Source organism: Haemorhous mexicanus, chromosome 5, assembly GCF_027477595.1.
Source record: "Haemorhous mexicanus isolate bHaeMex1 chromosome 5, bHaeMex1.pri, whole genome shotgun sequence".
Lineage (NCBI taxonomy): Eukaryota > Metazoa > Chordata > Aves > Passeriformes > Fringillidae > Haemorhous > Haemorhous mexicanus.
This window is the reverse complement of record NC_082345.1, coordinates 5,751,301-5,773,826: the sequence shown is the minus strand read 5'-3', so window position 1 is coordinate 5,773,826 and position 22,526 is coordinate 5,751,301. Positions and strand designations below refer to the sequence as shown.

General features: G+C 48.1%; 1 protein-coding gene across 1 annotated transcript in view; it reads left to right on the top strand.

The window, feature by feature from the left end:
• Window positions 1-20,631, top strand: part of WNT5B (Wnt family member 5B) — a 70,556-nt gene extending 49,925 nt beyond the window's left edge. Inside the window, exons 2-5 of the mRNA XM_059848116.1 lie at window positions 4,698-4,828; window positions 5,526-5,773; window positions 11,286-11,578; window positions 18,954-20,631. Of these exons, the coding sequence (XP_059704099.1) occupies window positions 4,698-4,828; window positions 5,526-5,773; window positions 11,286-11,578; window positions 18,954-19,412 (1,131 nt within the window). The 3' untranslated portion in view covers window positions 19,413-20,631. The remainder of the gene's footprint in view (window positions 1-4,697; window positions 4,829-5,525; window positions 5,774-11,285; window positions 11,579-18,953) is intronic.
• The last annotated feature ends 1,895 nt before the right edge of the window (window positions 20,632-22,526 follow it).

The following is a 22,526-nucleotide window of genomic DNA, read 5'->3' as shown; positions in this document are numbered from 1 at the left end:
CAGAGGAGCAGCACAGAACGAGACTAGTCAGGGTGTGGTGAGATAAAAGATGATTTAGGTTTCTGTGTGAAGACTGCAATTTACCTTCAAGTGATTTTGGCTTTTTTTTTCTTCTTTTTTTTTTTTTTTTTTTTTTTAATCTACACTCCCTCTGAAACTGGTTCAGCTGAATGGGCAAGTATGTGACTTTAATGAGATTCCTGAAGTCTTAGTAAGAGCTGTGGTTAAGGCCTGTCTGCCAGAAGCAGATGGATAGCAGGACGTTATGATACATCTCTTGATGCTGTCAGCAGCAGGTCCATGGCACAGAACCAGAGGGCAGGGATTCCCCTTGGAGCAGCACATGGAAAGCCTCCTTCCTGGGTGTGCTGGTTTTGGCTGGAGTAAAGTTAATTTTCGTCATAGTAGCTGGTATGGGGCTGTGTTTTGGATTTGTGCTGAAAACAGTGTTGATAACTCCAGGATATTTTGGTTATTGCAGAGCAGTGCTTGCACAGAGTCAAGGCCTTTCCTGCCTCTCACCCCACCCTGTCACTGAGTGGGGTGGGGGTGCACAAGGAGTTGGGAATGAACCCAGCTGGGACAGCTGATCCCAACTGGCCAAAGGAATACCCCATATGAAGTTGTGCTCAGCAATACAAGCTGGGGTGAGGAGGAGGAGGAAGAGGGATTAAACCATGACACTGAGCAGTGCATCTCTACTGGCTCCTTAAGCAGAGGAGACTCTACTTCAGTGAATATCCTTCACATCTTGAGTAAGTGTCTTGTGTCAGAGAAAGCAGTAAGTGTTTCTGGATGCACTGGACATTGTGAGGCCTTAAAAGCAAGCATTGAACTCTAGTCAAGCTGCAAAAATAAACAGGAACTCAAGCACTTGATCATTACAGCAAGAATGTATGTCCAGTTCTCCCAGACCAGAAGAAATCAGACAAGTTGCAGAAAGGAGGAACGCTGGAGTTATGTGGAAGTGATGATTTCTTTCAACACTCCTTATAGTTCTTAATAAAGATCTGTGTCACATTTGGGGACATCCTGAATTTTTAAGAAACAATAAGGGTAGGACAAGGAATTTGCATGAGTAACCCTCCCTTCTCATTTATCAGGGCTGTCTTCCAGCAAGGGTTCAACTTTTTTCACGGTCTGCCAAATCTTTGCAAATGATCTCATGGACGTGACCTCCCTTTCTTGGAGTCTTGCAGCTTCCCTCCAGCAAACATGGCAGGGACAGTGTTCAGAAAGCAGTGATAGCTCTCCAATTGCTTCACTGTGACTTTGGAAACTGGATGTGTAAATTTATGCTTCATGCACAGTTGTCACCTCTGAAAAGTGAACAAAGGCAAACACAGGTACAAATTTCAGGCAGCCAGCCAACACAGGAGACAGTTGCCTAGGGCAGCAGACTGTTGAATGCAGCAGAATGCCTAGGCTTACAAAGATGAAGGCTTGCTGCCACTGCTCTGCCCTCTTAGAAGCATTAGACCTTTAATCTAAGGGTTGAGATTCATGTCCTGTTTTCAGGCAACAGCTCCTTACTTGGCCCAGGTGATCCTTAGCACTCTGAGTGCAAGCATCAGACCTGCAGTGCTCAAGCAGGTTCATTTCTGCTGTTTGAGTGATCCATGCCCACTGGAGGGGGTGAGATGGGGCCTTTTGCCATAGAAGTAAGAGAAACCTGTGGTTTTGGAGTTCTTCCTCCTGCTGTTTCATCCCCTAGCGTAGCAGCAGTGGTCTGAGTTGGTGTGAGTGGGCTGCTGCAGGGGAAGGATGGTTTGGGGTGAAAGTGGGAGTCACTTGGATGAGGAAGGATGGACAGGGATGATGGCCAGGAGGGGTGGTGTGCCTGCAGTGAGGTTGGGCTGTCCTACCTAACACTTTGCTGATTCTGTTCATCCCAGCCCACCAGCAGCCCTGCTTCACCCCACCTCTCATCCTCACAAAATTTCACTGATGTCTCCTACCCACCCCTGTTTGAGCAAACAACTTCTCAAAATTGTTTGAAGCAGTCCTGCAGTTGGGATTAAAAAATAACCTAAGCTTTTTATTTACAAAATCAAAACCTCGCATTCAGGATTTTGGTGGCAAGTGGAAACAGATGCAAGAGGTGAAGACCATATTCTTCAGGCCACCAGGCAAGTGCTTTTCAGCTTTTGGTGTGGAAGTTGCTGGCTGAGTCTAAATCCCTGCAGCAATGCCTCACCTGCTATTATCACTTTATCTGAAGTCATAAACACAGCCAGTGAAGAAATTTTTCCCAGCACCTTAAAAATTACTCACTTCCATAATTCACATATTAGCTCAATGGCAGTTGCTTTCACCAGCAGCAGATTTTAGGTAGAATCAGAGTTTGAGACCTCTCCTGCTGAAGGAACTCCATTAGTTGCTACCTTTGACAGGATATTAGGCTGGCTGCATAAGCCATCTTATCCCATACAGCAATACTTATGTCTTGTGTTTCAAAATAAGATGACAAGCACTTGCTTGTGCTCATTGGTAGTCAGGTTGCTACCAGCAGTATTCATAACACTTTACTGTTGTTAATCATCGTCTCCCTGTGCATATTAATACTTAAAATGAGATATGCCATTAATGCCCTATGTTGCTGGACCAAGTTTCACATGAGCAATCTCCCAGGCTTTCCCAGCTGGAAAGGTTTTAGTTTCTACCACACCATGGTGCTGTCAGTGGGCCACCAGTGCAGGGCTGCCTGCTGCTGTGTCCTGGCTGTGCTGTGACTGTGCACATGTGCTCAGAGAAACTCACATGGACATTGACATCACCTGTATTTGTGGAACTGCCTCATCAGCTGCTGCCGTCTCACATTCCTGGCTGGGAGAGGCACCCGGGCGGCTCGCCATGGTTTACTCCTTTCTCAGAACCCGCAGGGTGAGGGCAAAGCTTGGATTCTCCCATCATGTCATCTATTTACATGGCACATGCCTTGTGTGTGTGTGAGACAGTGAGGGCTTTTATTTTTTTCCCCCTGCCCTAGTTCTTCTTTCTGGCCGTGGTGAGATGGAAAGGTGGGACGCTCTCATCTCTGCCAGCGAAAAGGTTTTCTGTATCTGCGGCTGGCTTGGAAATTCTTTAGGTGACATCACACCATGTCTGTGCAGACTCATTGTTTGTCATGGAAAAGCCATTCATCCATACATAACTTCCTTCCTCCCCAGACTCAGGGAGATAAACTTTCCATTCTGTCTATTCCCTATAGAAACAGACCCAAAACATGTATGCGTGGCTATACACACATAGACCTCGCCATCCCTCCGTCACGCTCGTGGCTGTGGGAGGAGGAAAAGGGAGGATATAGAAGATGTGAATAAAGTCACCCTGTTTTCTTCAGACATGGATCCCGCTGTGCCCAAGCAGTAAAACTCCCCTCCCACTGAGGTGCTGGGTCACACAAGGCTTTTTTGTCCTGAGGCTAATTCTGGCACTTGCAGCCCCACATCTGCCTGCCAGGTGAGATGGGCCACCAGCTGCAGGTACAGCACATCTGGATGGGGGAGGAAGCGAAGCGTGCTGCAAACAAACACAGCAAGTCCACCGTGGCGGGTGCAAGGAATTCGATAAAAAATATACTTCAGCAGTCTGAGCTGCCGAGGCTGGTGATTCATGTCTCGGGTGCTGCTCGGGAGGCAGACGGCAAGGCTGGGTACTCGTGTGCCCCGCAGCCTGGGGGGACTCGCACGTCCCGCCTGCCTTTGGGGACCCGCTGCTGCCGGGGCAGGGCTGGGGGAACAGCAGGCCTGGTGAGGAGGCTGGGGCAGAAGCGGGATTTTTCCGGGGAAGAGAGGTGGGAAGCGTGTGGTGCAAGGTAAAACAGGATAGTGGGAAGCCTTGTAGAAATGGAGGCAGCAGCGGCAGCGTCGATGGTTTGATAAGGCTGTTTCCCTACGACATGAAGGAGGCAGGGTGTGTGGAGCACGTTAGAAGAACCTGCACGGTGCAGGACGCCTGCATTTGCTTTCTGCCGGTGTCCGGGAGAGACAGGGCTGAGGAGCTGCCGGACTGCCCTGCCTTTCAGGTTCGCGGTGATTCCAGTGGGGAAAGGAGAGGGTGTTTGGACAAGAGGAGCCTTTGAAGCTTTTCTCCTGCCAACCTCCCCTGTCCATAAAGCCAACAGGCTCCGATGCCAGCCCTATCTGCACTCGTCGCTGGCGGCCCGGCCGAGCCTCGCAGACCCCCCGCCCGGGGCACGGGGCTGGGGCCGTGGCGTGGGGCCCTTCGGGAGGCCGTTTTGGGGAGGGGGCCGCTCATTTCCGAGCCGCCTGTGCATTACAAAGGCAGCGGGGCCAGCGTGGTGCTTTGATGTGCCCCGCCGGCTCCCCGCACACCTGCGGCCGCGGGGCTCCCGGCACCGCCGGACCGGGGCGCGCTTCAAAGGCGGCCGAGCCGGGGGCCGCCCGGAGGCTCCGGGAGACCCTCCCGACGCCCGCAAGGGCGAGAACAGCCCTGCTGTCTGTGCGTTCCCCCCGGGCCGAACGGGGAGGCTCCGGCGGCGGAGCCCCGGCAGCGCGGCCCCTGCCCCGGGGCCGGGGGCGGGCGGGAGGCAGGGCCGCCGCCGGAGCCCCCGGGAGGCGGCGGCCGGGGGAGGGTCCTGCGGGGTGGGAGGGGGCGGCAGCCGGGCTGAGCTCGCCGCGCCCCCGCCGCACGCAGGCCCCGCTCCAGGGCTTCTCCTCGGCACTTCTCCACAGGGCGCCCCGTCCCGGCGGCCGGCTCCGCGGGGGCTGCCCCCGCAGCCCACCATGACCGGGCCGAGGCTGGCCCTCGCCGCCGCGCTCCTCTGCAGCTGCACCTCGCCAGTGGCCGACGCCAACTCCTGGTGGTAAGTGAGGGGAGCCGGCGGCGCCTTTGTCCGCCGCGGGCCGGGGACCGGGACCGTCCGAGCCGTGCGGCTGCTCCTGCCCTGCGCCCTCCGCGGGAACTTCCCTGCCTCTCGGGCTTCTTTCGCAGCGACTCGCTTCTCTCCGGGTTTCCCCCCTCCCGCTGTCTCTGCCCAGTTTCGGGAGTGGTGGGACGCAGCCCCTCTCTTCCAGGCATTTCTGGGCTCCTTTTGTACGGGCTCGCTGAAATGCCGTCCGGGCTTTAGGATGTAGGGAATGCGTAGGGAGTGGATGGGTAAGGTTTCCTACCCGCTGCCAAAAGCCCTGGGAGCAGCCGTGGAGCCCCTTCCCCCGAAGAGCGGAAAATAGCCTGGCTCCAAGGCAGGCATCGCTCGCTGGCGCTGTGTAAAATAGCTGCTGGCTTTCTTCTGCAGGGAAAGTGCTGAGCTTTCTCTCTGCCCCCTCCCCATCCCGGGTGTCCTCTGTGTTTAAACTCGGGTTACAAACGAACAGTGTTACTCCCGCTAGAGCCCTGGAAAAGCCTCGCATCTGGCAGAGCTGCTGAGGGAGGCAGCTGACATGAGAAATGCGCCCGGGCTCCCGGGGCTGGGCTGGGCTGGGCTGGTGGGGAGAGGTGTCGGGCGCTTCGCGGAGGGGGCCTCTCCCTCTAGACTCCCTGGGATGTTTTTCTCATCGTAGGTCTTTGGCCATGAACCCCATCCAGAGGCCTGAGATGTACATCATCGGCGCCCAGCCGGTGTGCAGCCAGCTGCCGGGGCTGTCCCCCGGGCAGCGCAAGCTCTGCCAGCTCTACCAGGAGCACATGGTGTTCATCGGGGAAGGGGCCCGCAGCGCCATCAAGGAGTGCCAGTACCAGTTTCGGCAGCGGCGGTGGAACTGCAGCACGGTGGATAACACTTCCGTCTTTGGAAGGGTCATGAAAATAGGTAGGAACACCTGGAAGTACAGAAGTACACCCAGCAGTACAGGGCCGTGCTGGGCGCAAGCCACTCTGTCCCTCTATCCCGTCCTTGAAATGCACACGCAGGAGTGATGAGCCCCATTAGCGCGGCTCCTAAAGCTGCCTTTAACGAGCTTTCCCATTCCCTGGTGTGCAGGCGCTGCCCCAGTGCTGCCTGCGAGCTGCCTGTGCCTGGCTGGTGGCACCGATGCACCTCGGCCACAGCAGGAGCCAGCTGGGGCAGCGGGGGGCCAGGGGGACACAGTTTCTTTTGGGGGGAGCACAGGAAGGTCAGGAAGAGGGGGGCTGCCTCTGTTTGGTGGGCTTCTTTAAAGGTAATGAGGGAAGAAGCTGGAGGCAGGAGCAATGGCCCCGTGTTATCGTTCCCAACATCTCGAACAGGGAATGCAGCCCTGAGATGTGGGAAATATGGACTCTCCGGGCATGGAAATTCCCCCACTTCACCGTAGTGCCACTTTCTATGTAAACCTTAGAGATTTTTATAATTCCTGCCCTGCTGGCCGTAAAAGGCACATTGACAGGCCATTGCTGCACTTGAATTGAGGTGTGACCTAGCTACATTGTCCCAGCTCCTTTTGAAATGCAGTCATCTGATGGCAAGAAACTGAGAAATCCGGGCTCAGTTTGATATGTCCGACAGCCAGGCCAATAAAGAAAAGGTGTTAAAACAGCCACACACACACACACACACTCCCTCACTCTCCACAACCCCTGTCTGAAGGTTTTGTTTCCCACCCACAAAGCCAATCATTTACACAGAAGAATCAGAACTATTTCTCGGTTGTGAACTCGAGGGATGGAAAAAGACCTTCAGCTCCTGTACCCCAAGTATTGCTCACACTGGTTTTGGCTTCACTCTCAAAAGAACTGCATAAGCAGCAGGACACTGAGAGACAATGCATCTTTAATACCTCTGGGGTGTTAAGGAGATAGGGCACAAAGTCCTGTGATCTCTTCTGTTTGATCCTGAAATTCATGTGTCACCCTAGAGAATTCTAGGAACATTTCTGCACGTGTTACTCAATCTTGCAGAATTCCTAATTCAGCACACCAGACCTGTTCTAATTCCTCCCTTTATGCGCAGCTCATAGCCCAACAGTTTTTCTCTGGGGTGCTCCCCTGGGAAATGGCTTTTCCTGGAAATACTTCCAGTTCCTGACACACATCCAAGGCATCTGTGCATCCTTGATCTCTCACTTTCTGATAGCAAGGGTGGTGGCCAGATGGGGCTGCATGCAATCCCAGATTGTTAAAACTTGTGCTTTGGAGGATGAAAACTGAAATTTCATCCACCAAAGGACAGAAAATATACCTCAATCTCTCCTTTCTGATGTCACTCCCTCATGTATAACTTCTCCTAAAGAATGCTGTAAATTTCAAATCCCCAAAGAAATACTTGTGACTCCACAAGGATGCAATAAAGTAGGAATCTTCCCTTTTGGAGCAATCCTCATTCTCCAGTAGCTTCCTGCAACTCTGGGTTAGTGCAGTGAGAGGGTCCATGTGAGGAGAAGGGTGAAGTAGGAGAGAGCAAAGATCAGAGCTGAAGGATGAAAAGCTCTGGAAGAATCAGATTGTGTAGAGGAAGAAGGAACTAGAGTGGATAGTGGAAGTGGGAGGATTTCTCCTCAATAAAATGAATTTGATCCTATGAGTTAAGACTGGGAGTAGATTTTTTGTGTTTTGGTGGAGTTGTTGTAGGTGTGTGATGGGTATGGCCACTAGTCCTGCTCCTGCCATTTGGTTTGTGTGTGCATGCATTTTTTGAGTGCTGTCGTATCTGTGGTAGGAATCTGCTGATGGCAGTGTCTGAGGTGGCTGCCTGCAGTTGCCCACTCTTTGCAAACCTATCCCAACAGAGTTTTGGAACCATTCTCTGGTCAGTTAGAGCACATTCAGAGGTTTATGCTCCAGCACCAGACTGCGCAAAAGAAAAATGTCACTAAAGGTGTCCTGGGGTATTCCAGGATCTTTGGTGATTCAGGCTGTTATCTGTGTCAGTGATAAGCTGCTGTTTAGGGAGATGCTGTCTCTCCTCTTTTTTATAGCTTCACCTTCCATTTTACATTTTCCTGCACTGTAATGAGTCATTGCTTATCATTGCAGCAAATAGATTTTCCACACTGGGGAAGAAGACAAAGCCTATCAATCTCTTAGGTTATGCCAGATATAAAGTCATTCTTCCCTAGGTTCATACTGTGTGTCTGTCTCCTGTTTTCAGCCTCTGAGCCCCAAATCTGGAGCACAGCCCTTTTTCTGTACTCTGTGCCAATGGCACGAGAAAGGTCTGGAGACCAGAATATCTGCAAGAGTGCACAGACGTGCCAGATTGTTGTGGAGAGGGAGAGGAAGGGAGATAAGAAGGACCCAGAAGGTGCATAGTGTGCCAACAACCCTTGCTGCCCACCCACCAATGTGAGCATGGCATATGTTATGTGATTTCTGGAGCTGCGCTGGATTGTGAGAGGGGAGGAGAACCTGACTTGGCCAAAGCCTGGAAGATCCGTGTGAGAGCACTTAGAAACCTGGAAGATCAGTTTCCTTTCCCCTTCACAGAACTTGACTCTGTTCAGGAACAGGAGAGCTGGTTGGTCTGTGTTTAATCATTACACCTTCATTTTGTGCTTTTCATGGGAGTGAGGCAGTCCAGTGATACAAAGCTTTTGGAGGGGCACCCATAGCACTGAAGTAGGCTGCTTTGGAGCATTGTTTTCTCCTAGTGTTTGTGTTGTTGTGAGACTTGCTCTTAGCTTTTAAATGTGGTTTATTCAGTAACAATATATAATGATGTAAAAAAATGTCTTTCTGAAGTTGCTTCCTGTTATGTCAATACAGATTTTAGACTGCACGTGTGTGTATGTATAGCTCTATACATTGCATACAGACACATTCCTTACTGCTGCATTTATGAGGGGGAAGAGGACAGAGCACCCCAAAAGGTCATGTTAGAATTTCCTCAGGGGAGGAGAGAACATATCTCCTTCAGAGGAATCCTAAATGCAAGGCTGGGGTTTCCAGGTTAGTCCAATCATTTCTGGAGCCAAAGATCTTATCTCTTCTGCCCTTTCAAATGCTAAAAGAGGAAAAAAAAAAGAAGACAGTCATAAAACAGAGAACAAAGAGATTTTTTTTTTTCCTTGTTTTTCTTCGAGATCTACAAACTTTGGGGTAATGCTTTTAAAAACAATGAGCTGAAACGAAAACTTTTTCATTAAAAAAGTTCAAGCGACACACTTTTGTGTCCCCGACGGGAGGGGGGATTGCGTTCTTCTCCCATTTCCTTCTCGAGCAGCTCCAGAGAGGCGAGCCCTGGCAGCCCAGCCCTACCTGGGTGCTGCCCGAGCCGCGGTGCCCCGGGAGCGGCCGCAGCCCCGGCTCCCGGCGGGCGGGCACAGGAGGGCAGCAGAGCTCCGCCGAGCTCCCCGCCGCCGGGCACCGCTCCTGGGACCCGCAGCCGTGTGGATTATATTCGGGAATAACAGCCCAGTCCTTGGAGACGGCAGCACAGAGGTGCGGGACTGGGCTGGACTTTGAGAGAATGAGCGAAAACTCAAATACTTTTCCGAGTATTTGCTTTGTGGGCAGCAAGGTGGAGGGGAGAACCCCACCTTGCTGTGACTTGTTCCAGCCTCTTGTGCCACCACCATCCTCAGCAGCCTGAACGACTCGTGCAGACGCAGGGGCTGTACACTGAGTTGTGCTGCTACACCTGACAGGTGGAGATTATTAAAGTACAGAGAGTAAAAGTGTAAATCCCAGTGTCTTTTCAGGGGTCTCAGTCAGGCTGTAAGGATGCTAAGCACCTGGAGTCATGCAGTCTCTGTTGCAGAGCTGTCACAGTGTGAGGTCTTTTCCTGTACATTTATTTTAATCTCTTTAGACAGGGAAGTGCTCTCCTTGAAAAGGATGGTTGGTGTGTCCTCAGGGCTTTCTCCGTACCGGTAGGGGCAAAACTGCACATTGGACTGTCACCTTAAAAGACCCATAACATGGAAAACAAACTAGATGAGTAAAAGCTTGATTTTGGTTACTGAAGAGTTAACCTGACTCCCTTACAGGCCAGTCTCATCTGAGTTGCCTTAACTAGGAATCACTCCTCTGTATCCCTTGGACCAGGGAGGTTTGGTGACCATAGTCCTCTTCTAATGACCTGTGAGTAAAGACCTCCCTTCTGTGTTATGTGTCCTGTAGCATTTTATCAGCTGTGTTCCAGAGCAGAAACCCTTGGTGTTCATCTCTCATTTAGGTGGGGTAAAAAATCCAAAGTTTTTCTGCCAGGTGGATGCCATTTACAGCCTTGCCTTTGTCTTGGGTCATTACCACTAAGCTGGTGATAAGCTGCTATTAATTAGGGATTGTCAGCACGTGCAAATTGGAACAAGAACAGACCAAATGTGTCAGCTCAGTCCTGCTGAGGGAGCTGGCACTGAGAGCCTCCTGAGCTGGTGATAAACTATGCTTTGAGGATCTGCCCTTTGAAGTCATCAAAATTTGCTGGAGAGCATCTTTCTGGGTTTTGGTGTAAGCAGCCCTTCACAATTAGATTGCTTATTCTAATGAAGCTTTGGTGGTTGTTCTCTTTATCACCTGCAAGTTTGGTGATGGGCACAATGGCTCTGAAGGTGTTGGTTCAGCTATTTATTAGACATGTGGTGAGAGTGTAGGTGTGGATTGCCTCCCTGTCCCTCTCCCTCTCTGCAGACACTCAGCACTCCTGGTGCTTGGTCTCATGCAGTGCTCTGGCTGTGCTGGTGCCCCGGTCACACTGGGGCTGAATCCCTGCCAGGAATACCGAGCTGGAGACCTGATCCAGCTGTGTAGGGCATGCACGCCAAGCAGGGCAGTCCCTAGTAAGTCTGCTAATGGAAAAGTCTTTTCATTTATTGTGGACTACATGGGAGTTTTACTTCTTCCAGCACTGTGGTTCTGCAGGCAGTGAAAGAGCCCCTGCCTTGATGTTGCAGTGTAAAAATGAGTTTCCTTCACTTTGTCTACAAATAATTTTCAGCTGACCTTATGTAAACTAAAATAAGTCCAGTGAAGAGGAGCCCACAAAGACTGCATGTCCCAATTAAATGAAAACCATTCCAGAGAGTAACTGGCTTAAGCAGAGTACTCCTTTTGCACAGACCCAACCTCGTTACTTGTTCTTAATGATTATTGGCAAACGCAGTGGCTAAGTCAGCAGCTGTATTTTCAGCAAGTGAGTAACCCTCCTGCTGGTTGAGAGTTTTCTCCATGTTAGAATGAAAGGATAAGTGAAGGGCAAAGAGGATGAGCAGTCCCTGCTTCTGGAGTTGCTGTCCAGAGCAGGATGGATCCCTTGCACTTGACCATCACATCCTTTAGTTCCAGTAAATTCTGTGCACCTTCACTTTCTCAGAGCTCACCGTGGAGCCCGTTTGCGTGCTCCTGGCTGTGTGCAGCACACAAAATGAGACCTGTGCGGGGTTAATTTGCTCTCCCTTCTCTCCCAGGTAGCCGAGAGACCGCTTTCACCTACGCGGTGAGCGCGGCCGGCGTGGTGAACGCCATCAGCCGCGCGTGCCGCGAGGGAGAACTGTCCAGCTGCGGCTGCAGCCGCACCGCCCGGCCCAAGGACCTGCCCCGGGACTGGCTGTGGGGCGGCTGCGGGGACAACGTGGAGTACGGCTACCGCTTCGCCAAGGAGTTCGTGGATGCCAAGGAGAGGGAGAAGAACTACGTGCGAGGCTCCGAGGAGCAGGCTCGCATGCTGATGAACCTGCAGAACAACGAGGCTGGCCGCAGGGTGAGAGCGGTTCTGGATCTTTCCTTTGTCTCAGAGGGAGACTCAGAAGGGTGTGGGTGGCTGGATAGCAAATTCCTTGGGGGTTTGATGGGGGATATTCCAGTGGTGCCCCAATAAAAGCATACAGTCAGTTTTCTGCATTTTTGTGAATATTACAGACAGTGTTGACAGTATTCCGGTTTTAATGTCAGGTTTCCGTTGCCAGTGAATTTTGGGGTCTGTTGAGATACTGTATGGCACACATATGTAGGCATTTAAGCCCTTTCTAAATAAACTAGGTGCTGTTATGGCCTTTTTTTAAGGTTTATGTCTAAGAAATTAGCTCTGAAAGTAACAGGCTGGTGGTGAAAAGAAGAACCTTTAAGCACATAGTGTTACAGAATCACAGGAATAATGAGGTTGGAAGAGACCTCTAAGATCATCGAGTCCAACCTATGCCCTAGTTATTTTCTACTACTATCATTTAGATTTTTGGGACTATAATGCCAGGAGCCTGGCCATCTCTGAAACTCAGGCCTTGTTCAGTTACCTTGGCACTGGGCACAGTAAATAGTTTGCATTTAGGTGGCAAACATTTTCTGAGAAGATTCACACTTGTGATCTGAGGACCCCTAGGGATGGAGAATCCATCACTTCTCTTTGGAGTGTGATAGCCATCATTAATGACTGTTTCAACTCTGAACCTAATTATCATTTGAATTTATCTGACACCGGCTTCCAGTCTGTTCTTTTTCTGACTTTTACAGCTAAATCCAAAACCCTCTTAGTAATCAGAATTTCCCTGGCATACAAGTATTTATCTACTGTAATTTATTCACCATTCTTTCTTGACAAACTAGATTGAAGACTCTCTCACTTTCAGAGGTTCTCATCAGCCATCAAATCACTTTCCTGTCACTTTAGTGTACCCTTTCCAATTTTCCCATACCCCTTTTGCATGCATTCAGTGTATGCACTTTTGCTTTTCACACAATTCCTCTGTCTGTGATTAATAGCCTGGAAGGTGTAGCATCATTCATATGCAGTGCAGCTGTGTAATCCTGCCTCTTTCCAAAAGTAGAACAGGAATACTAACTTGAACATTTGTGCATTTTCCCCAGGGTGTTTTAAATTTTTGTCATTCTTCCCTAGAAGTAAGCTTTTCAAAGGTTAATTTTATTTCTAATTCATGTTAAAAAATCCCATTAAGTATACTTAGTCTTGCTCTTCTGCACATTTCTAACTAATATCCTTAGTTTCCTTATCAATTTTCTGCCCTTTCTTCCTTCTAATTGTTACTGAATTATCTTTCCCTTTCCCTTGGATGTCTGTCTTTTCTGCATGTAATTTCAGCTTCATTTTGACACCAAAGATGATTTGTTCCATTTTTTTGGTAGTGAAATTGGTGCGTCAGGTTGAAGCATTGCAAGTACTTCATGGTTATTTTGCAAAATCAAATTGGGGTAAATTTGCAGTAGGTGAAAAACTGGGCTTGAAAGCTGTATAATTCACTGAGTTTTGGTTTGGGATTGATTTTTTTGGCTTGGATGGGCAGAAGCTTTGCATTTGCTTAGGAAATGGGGGCTGTGCGTGGTGGGATAGTAGCCTGAATGTGACATTCTTTTCTGAATTACTTGCTTTAGACATCCTACATGTCTGGAGCATGAACTTGTAGTGTGGATAAATACCCTGCCTAAAGCAAGGAGAGAACATGAGACTCCAAGAGCCTTGAGGGGTCCAGAGACAGAGTATGGCCCCTAGGCTGAGGTGCCAGGTGAACTGCAGTAACATAGATTAAGGGAACAGAAGTCATTTTAGATTAGATTAAATTAAAGGGAAGTATAAACCAGTGTGTAATTAAGCTCATAGATTTTAAAAAACCAACCAACCAAACCCCCAAAAAAACCCCTCTGATAAACTAAGGGAGCTGGTTAATAAGTTCAGCTGAGGAACTGGATGTGGAGGAGGTCTGGAACTTTTTCAAGTCCAAGATGCTAAAGCCATTACAAGTTTGCATGCCAACAAGAGAAAAAAGGTTGTAGGAACAATATCCAGACCTCACTGAATGAATAACTGCCACAGAGAAGCTGTTAGGAATAGATCAAGAGCCTACTAACAGTGGAGGGGAAAAAAAAAAGATAGCAAGTAAATAATGAAAAGCTCTTAGAGGTCAAGAAGTGTAAAGAGGAGGTGAGAACAGTAAAACTCATGCTGAGTCAGACCTTGAAATGGCTAATAAAATAAACAGCAAAAGTTTTCTAAACTTTGCACACTGGAGGAGATTGGAAGAAAGGAGACAGCCAGTGAGAATGGGGCTGAGTCTAAAGGCAGAGAAATTTTGGTACCCAGAGTGAGTGCTTTGCCTGGGGCTTCGAGTTGGGGTGGGGAACACTGGATATCTCAGAGGAAAATATTAAATAATTTGAGAAGACTTTTTCAAAGCTTGGTCACACAATCATTTAGAACATTACTGATTTTCTAAAAGCAGACTAGATCTGATAGGTTGCATTTATGTGAACTTCTTTGAAACATTTGAGGTATTTCCCCCATGGGAAGTTCTTGGTTAAACTGGAAAATGTAAGGAAATTTGCAGTAGCTGTGAGATGGGGAAAAAACTGGTTCAAGGAAAGATGTCAGTAAGTTGTGTGAAAGAATGTAGCTTGATTTTAGTGGAGCTTAATTAGCAGAGCTCATCAAGGACTTGCCCTTAGGATTTTTGTTTCTGAGCCTCAACACAAGTGCTAGGAATGGGCTGATGAACTTTGCTGTTGATGCAAAGGTGGCAGGTATTATGACCACAGAGGAGAATCTGAATTTTGTACAGCTGCTAATGACACTCAGTAAAACAACATTAAGACCATCATTTGAGGCCTTGCATGAAATACATCTTTAGTCATTAGGAAAAGAGTAGGAAAGAATTGGTCTCAGCAGTTGGCTGCACCTGGCTGCAGATGTAATATGGCTTGGAAGGTGGTAAATATCCTGTAACACACTAGACATAAGTCTTTTTATACAACATGGGGGAATACTAATGCCATGTATTAAGCTCTCGTGAGGCCCCAAAGTATTGTGTGTTCTCATATTCCCAAGTAAAATGACCTCAGACTAGAAAAGGCTTGTTAGGGCTGACCCACGGGATAGGAATCCTTTCTTAAGAAAGTGTGCTAGAGCAGCTTGCCATATTTAGCCTAGTAAAGGGGAAGTGGAGAGAGGATATGACTGATGTCTGTGTTCGTAGGAGAAATAATAGGGAAGGAAAAGTACTTTTTAAGCAAAAGGCCAATTTGGCACCATAGCAAATGGGCATAAAGTAAATACATATAGGCTGGAAATAAAAAAAGATATTTTATTGTTGGAATGGCAATCAGAATAATGGTGGGTGAAAAACTAATTGCTTTTAAAAGGGCATCCTATGCATTTAGGGAAAATATTACTTGAAGCAGTGCCTATAGTAGCAAGACCTCACACTTTATAACCCAGGAGGTCCTGTCTAGTCCTGCATTCCTAAATTTCTGAGATACTGGTTCTGTAAGTAGGAAGGTGCATAAGTAACTCCTCATTCCCAGAAGTTTATGCTGTAAGAAAAGGACTGCTGGAGACCCAGCAGTGAGCACTGCAGAGTGACCACCAGCTGCCATCCCACTGCAGCCTTGCCCTGCTCTCACAGCCAGGGTTTCAGCTGATACCTTCTGATTTATAGGCAGATTTTTGGCATGTCCCTTCACTCAGTTTCCTATGAATGAAAAAGTTCTCCTTGAATCCTGAGGAGCTCTGGTGGCAGGGGAGAGGATTGTCCCTTCTCTCTGTGGCTCTTAGAAGGAGCTGGGGGGGGGACAGGAGGGAATCAGATGTCTTTTATCTTTCAGGCAGTCCTGACCCCATCACCCCTTCACTCCACGTCGTAGTCCTTGTGGTGGTGGCTTCTGGCTTTATTGCTCCTGTTTGTTTGTCTTTGGCTGTTATCTCAATATGTCCTTTCCTTCCATCTGTCTTTTCTTCCAACTGGTCTCCATTACCCTCTCTTATTGCCCCCCTTCCTTATCTGTGGCTCTGTCTGGCAGGCTGTGGCAGTCAGTCCTCCCACTGTGTTTACCCAGTCAGCATATGGCAGCCCTCAGTCATCAGTCACTCCAGCCACTGCCTGAAGAGCCTGCAAGGGGGTCTGGTTAATTGACCACAGAGGAATTACCCATTAATTCTCCTCCTGCTCCCATTCCTGCACAAAAAGAATTGGAAGAGAACTTGGGCTTATGGGAAGGGGCTTTAAGCCCTTCCATTAGAGGCATTTTCAGCCTGTTTAAGTGGCATGGCCATGGGTCAGGTCCTGCCCTCAGAACTGCATGTGGGGTCTGTTATTCTCTACCTTGACCTGAGCTCTGTCAGAGAGGAATTCTCCAATTTCCTCTGCTTCTCCTCATCTGGGCAGTGAAGGGGGACAGGGGGAGAGTCATTCAGCAGCTGAAGCCATGGCTGGCTCCACAGCACCTGGGTGGTGGGAGCAGTGGGGGGCTGAGTGGCACCATGCTCACCTGTGATCACTGGTGGCACTCGCCTTCCCCAGTACAGCTCCTGCCCACATGGGCCAGATGTTTTGAGCATCAGTTGCCTAAAGCCAAGTCAGAGTGAACTCATTCCCATGACATTAACTGAAGGGGATTGAGTTACAGTGTTTTTCTAAAGGAACAAAGCCCAGGATTAGGAAGAATCATAATACTTTATAAAAACACATGCAAGGGCAAGGGAGGCATGAGTGGCCTGGGATTTGACAGAACCATAACCAAAAAGTGCTAACACAGGCTTATAACAAGCAGGCTGGCAGTGTAGTGAGGATATAGTAAGTGTCTGGTGCTCAGGAAATTTAGCTGTAGCCTGTCTGGTCATAGTGCAGCAGAAATCCTTAAGTAAGAGTGTGGTTGGTCCTCTGCAGTTGTAGTTTGATCCAAGACAAGTGCTTAACTCCCAGCTTGTAGCTGTTGCATTGCACCGTGAGGGATTGCCTTGGTAAATTGAGCTCTGAGGAGCAGAACTAAAGCTTTTCTGTTTTAAGGGCTCACTCCATTGACTTTCTCAGGAGCTGGATTGGCCTCCATGTGATTTAGCCATTAAGCCAAATTGAATCTTCACTAGCTGTCAAAAGCACTAGACATTAGCTAGGCAAGGAGCAACCAGTTGTTGTAGGAGAACTCTGACCTCTCCCTGCTGGTCCAGAACGTTTTTGTAGGCAGAAGGTTTTGCTTGCAGTATGCTCAATTGCCTTAATCATCTTGGCACATGAAAGCAGAGAGCTAGGAAGCTTTCTTCTGTGTCAGTGAGTGAGGCAAAAAAGAAACCTCTGGGTTTGGCTGCTTTTTTTTTCAGCAGAAAACCTGGCTGGAAGACACATCACCATCTCTTTCAGAGCACCCTGTTTTGTTCTCATGTTCCTTGCTCTTCCCCCACCAGATACAGCTGGTGGTAATTTTGCAGCTGATGCCAAACGTCTCTTCTTGGCATGCAGGATCTGGCAAAAGCACTGCAGGATGCAGGATGGTTTTGGGAGAGCAGATGTGAGCCTGATGGTGAGAGGATGATGAGCCAAGGGCTGGGGGTTAAGCTGCTGTAACACAGAGCAGCTCTGACAGTGAGGGAATGCCCAGCTCTCTCTGTCAGTGCCTGAGAGCTGACAGGAGCTCACGTGGCATTGCACTTTGGTACCTGTCTCTGAAATGAATGGGAAGAGCAAAGCCAACCTGCATTTCAGTTTACTTTCCTTGGTCTTTTATTTCTCAGTATTTCTCTCACCTCCCAGCTAGCATGGAGAGGAGGATTGTAAACAGGAGAGTTTCCCTTCACTTCCTGAGCTTGCCCTGATGAGGGTTTTACACTCTGAATTTTCAAGACTCTTTGCTAACTTTGATGCTGAATTTCCAGGGGTGTGATGCATCTGCAGCCCCCGCAGGCCCCTGAAAATGTAGCTGGAAGTGTCTGGGAAAAGACAGCACGGGTAGCTTGCGTGTGCTGTTGAAATCCTGGCAGTTCTGCCTGGCGACAGCCGTGCTAGTGGAGGGAGCCGGGCACGAGATGGCGCAGGAACGCAGCGAGGGGGAGGGCTCCTGCACTGCCAGGGACACCTGGGGAGCGCCTCTCAGAGTGTAGGGATAAAATGTTTCTAAAATCATAAAATGTTCAGGGAAGTTAGGAAAGATAGGCCGGGTGAGCCCTGAGAAAATGTTAGGCTGCACCTGTATAATCATTTAATGACTATGATAAATGATATGATTGTTAGATGTGATGATTGTTTGGTAATTGGGTATAATTATTGTTTAATCGTAACAAGAATCGTGAGAAATGATGTTAGGGGGTTTGATAGAAATTACAAAAATACATGCTTAGATGAAATCACAATATAAGTTTAACCATTAAAATGTAGTTATGTAATGTTTAAAGTATAAAAACATGTTCATCCTCAACCCATGTCAGAGTCAGATTTGGGTCTGTACCCCTGACACCCAGAGCTCTTCAATGAAAGCACCTGCATATAATCATTATGTGTTCCTGAATGCTAACACCTCGAGCTGCCTTCCAGGGAGATGGGTCCCTCTGTGCACCACCAGCCCTGCCTGCCTCTCTCTGGGCACTGTCCCTGGATGAGCTCCTTTCTGGGCAGATGATGGGAAAGGGTGTGGGCCCATGGATTTGTTTCCAAAGGATGCAGATGTATCCCTGTAATGATAGTGTTGGTTCCTGGTGCGGGCAGTAGGAAATGGGCTGGTTCCCAGGTGTTCCCTCTGCAGCACTGAATGGTAAAAACATGCCACACTGTGGAGGTCAAGCTTAGAACTTCTTAATATCTCACTTGATATACTTTTCTGCAGCTTAGGGAGTTATTCTAGACAAAGCGTTAATACACAGACCATTGCTCTATTTGTCTTTATTTTTCTACTTTTTACATAATTTTTCTGCTGACCTATCTCATGGCTACTGCTTAGCTCTCATCACAGTTCTGCTGTCTCTGAGGCCTGCTTTTTGCAGCTTTCCCAAAACATTCTGACTTTATGGATTCCCACAGTCTGTGAGGTGGGGAGCTTCCAGAGTCCACGCAAAGAGGGCTCCTTCTCTTTTTCTCTTGCTCTTGACCCTGCTGTCAAGCCAGAAATCTGCCAGAGGGAAAGAAGGTGGGGTGAGGAAGTCGTGTGTGCAGGCAGTGTGACCAGAAATAGAAATTCTTAGGGAACAGGAACGCAGCAGTCGCAACAGGGGGAGGAGAAGACCTTTGTCTCCTCTGAAGGGCGAAACAACAGAAATTGCGGGATAATCAAAGCAGTTCTGAGAGCGCGATGAATTCGTTGTAATTAAGCAGCTGCCAGTGCAGCAGGAATAAACACAGCCCTGCCTGATTGCCTTTCTCTCCCCACAGGCCGTGTACAAGCTGGCAGACGTGGCCTGCAAGTGCCACGGCGTGTCGGGCTCGTGCAGCCTCAAGACCTGCTGGCTGCAGCTGGCCGACTTCCGCAAGGTGGGCGACCTGCTGAAGGAGAAGTACGACAGCGCCGCCGCCATGAGGATCAGCCGCAAGGGCAAGCTGGAGCTGGTCAACAACCGCTTCAACATGCCCACCCAGGAGGACCTGGTCTACGTGGACCCCAGCCCGGACTATTGCCTCCGCAACGAGACCACGGGCTCGCTGGGCACCCAGGGCAGGCTGTGCAACAAGACCTCGGAGGGCATGGATGGCTGCGAGCTGATGTGCTGCGGCCGGGGCTACGACCAGTTCAAGAGCGTGCAGGTGGAGCGCTGCCACTGCAAGTTCCACTGGTGCTGTTATGTCAAGTGTAAAAAGTGCACAGAGATCGTTGACCAGTACGTCTGTAAATGAAAGGAGCTGCCAAAGCAACAAATCTATATTATATAAATCTATATAAATATATTTTATATTTGTATAAATAAACAGATTATAATAATTAAAGAAGCTTATTTAAGAGACATTTTGGTTTTGAAATCTCCCCCCCCACACACACATATGAGGCCAACTAATTTGACATTCCTTCAGTTCTGCTGGGGAATCTGTCTTTGGGTGCATCTCCCCTCGGATGCTTCAGTCAGGGTGAAGAAGCTGAGGAGGTGCTGGCAAAGCACACCAGCATGTGCTCTTTCATTATAGAAAGAAAGCCAGTGAGAAGAAGAGTGGGTTCTTTCTTCTCTGTGATCAGTAAATCTCAGCATTTTGGAACAGTTACTGCACATTGGAAATTACAGCCAGTCAATGGTGAGTCTTAGTTATTCAGTTTTCAAATCCTGCACTGGGAAATTTGGAACTGATTGTTGGTCCCTCTAAAGGGCTTTGTCACATTAGAGGAAAGGTTAGCTAAGGCTACGTGAGTATGGCTTAAAATCCCCAGTCTTGTAAACCATTCCTGGATGCTCCCCAGACCACAGTGGGGTAGAGGAAAGTTCACAGTCTGCTGTTATGAAGAAGGAAGGTTCAACCAGTGGCTGACCAGTGCACAGCCTGGGAGTGCCCATGAAGCCAGCACCTTGCTCTTCTGTACCACCTGGGCCAAGGGCAGTCTGCCCAGCTCAAGCCACGTGGCTGTGTGTGTGAGGGATTTTTTTTTTCTTTCCCTTTAAATCCTATGCTGAAACTTATTTTTTCAATAGAGAGGAAAAGCTGCTGGTGCCAGGGATGTTTGCAGAGTATATTTGTCAGTGGAAAGAAGTGCTGCACACACACACATGCTCATAGCTGCACTCCTCATCCTCCTGCCAGTTCTCTCTGAAGTGGCTGCAGGTGGTCACCTTGTTCAGCTCTCTTAAATCCTCCTCACTGCCAGCCCAGTTGTACAGTTTCTCTAACATTAAATGCCCCTCAATGACATTTCTTTCCCTCTGGTACTTGTGTGTATGTCTGGGTTTTTTTATTCTTTTGGTGAGGTTTTTTATTTTGCTGCTCTGTGTTTAAGAGGGCAGGGTCTGTGCTCTTCCCTGGCATAAGCTAACTACAGGAATGTTGGCTCCCAGGGTGTGGGTGTGTGTTCACTGTGGAAGTCTTCTCTGTGTTTTTTCTTGATAATAAAACTGTACCAGGGCAGAAGGCATTACCAAAGTCTGCTAATCAGTCTTACCACATTGGGATTTAAGTACAATCCAATTCATAAAGCAGGGAGCAAATGCTGTTTCTAGTACCAGACATTTCCTGTACCTCTCAGCATCTGCAGAGTTCATTTGCAGTCAGAACAATCAAGAGAAGCCAATTCCCAAAATATGAGGGTTTGCTAATATACATCCGCTTTGTTACTGACACTGCAAGGGTGTTGGTTTTTTTTCCCTGTAAATTTTAAAATGCTTAAAATATGCCAATAAGCAATGAGCCAGTCATGAAGATTATTATTTTTATATTAAACCTCTGTTTCTTATAAAACATTGCAGTTTTACAGATTCCGCCATTTCAACCACCAGAGAACAATTTATATGTACCTTTCATATTTCAAATACTTGAGGACTCCAGAAAAGCACAAGGAAGAGAAATTATGCTTAATAATTAGGAGCTGTTGTTTTTTTAAACCAATGTGTCCAGTTTTTTTTTTTTTTATTTTTTTTTAATCCAACAGGCAATATATTTGCTGGCATCCCAGAATGCAGTTTTTTGGAGTATAAACAGTGGTCTAGATTTACTTTATTACATAAAATCCAAAGCCAGTGGTATTGTAATTCAAAGTAACGGAAATAGTTTTCCATGCATGGAAAAAATGTGAGTGCAGTGGCCTGATCCAACTTCCATTAAACTTCAGTGGGAGCTGGACTGAGCCCAAGATGGGATCAAATGTGTGAGCTATTCACTCCTGGGATACTCTGTTTCTACCCCAGTAATAAAACTTGCTCTACCTTGGATACATCTGAAAAAGACCTTTCCTCCCACCGCCCTCACCTCATGTTCTTGTCCATCCTTCTTGCATCAGTGCTTGAAGGTGTCAGCTCTTTGTATATGACACCCTCAGGCATTTTTCATGTGTCTAATAGTTCAAAATTACTTCATCTGGCCTTTCTGATAAAGACCACACGTTTTAGGGAGTCACAACTCTCCTTGTGGTTTGGCACCACAATTAATTTTGTGGGTGTAAACAACTCTGGGAGCGGAAAATTTGGCATTGTTAGGGCTGGGTGTCCCTGGATATGTCCTTCTTTTTCCACCTAAAATGTTGTCTGGATGGAAAAAAATATGGTTTTTGGCCTTTTGTCCCAGCATTCCAGACCTCTGGCAGGCTGGCTGGAGCCAGCAATTCCTGTTGGACTGGGACCATATAGTGATAGGAGAGAAGTGACCATTCGATTTCTTGCCTCCCTCTTTTTTTTCAGGTTTCAGTATTTTAGATTTTCTGGGAATTTTGTATCCAAAAATTTGATCCCACCAAACTCTAGCTTCAAACTTAATTTCAATGGCACTCACACATAAAAGAACCTCCATGGGGTGGTAGTAAGGATGAAATAAAAGCACAGCCAGACTGGCTTGATGCAAATCCAAAGGAAGTCAAACAGAAAGCTGCAGCAGAACTGCTTCTTTCCCATGGTAGTTAAAAAGTGGAGGATTTTAAGTTGTGCCTTGTTTGATGCACAAAGTGATAGAAAGGGGTGTGGTGGGGCTGGGAGCTGAGTTTAATTCTGAGCTCTGCTGATAATCTGCATTGTAATTTTCACATAGTTACTTAATTTCTTTGCATTTTAGCTTCCAGCCTCCTTCTGTATAAAATAAAGAGCAGAATATCTCCTTTTTCTGTAAAGATCTTTGAGAAACGTGGCTGAAAAAAAGTTTAATTGGAGGCTGAGGTTCTCTGCTCATTAACTCTGGCAGGCAAGCAGCTGTATCCTCATTGTGTGGGGACACTCAATTTGGCACAGAGAGCCTCAGCAGCACCTTGCAGGGTCAGAGGGGGTTGCTGGGGGGCTCAGCAGGAGCCTCAGAGGGTCTGTAGCAGCAAAGCATTGCTCTGGCACA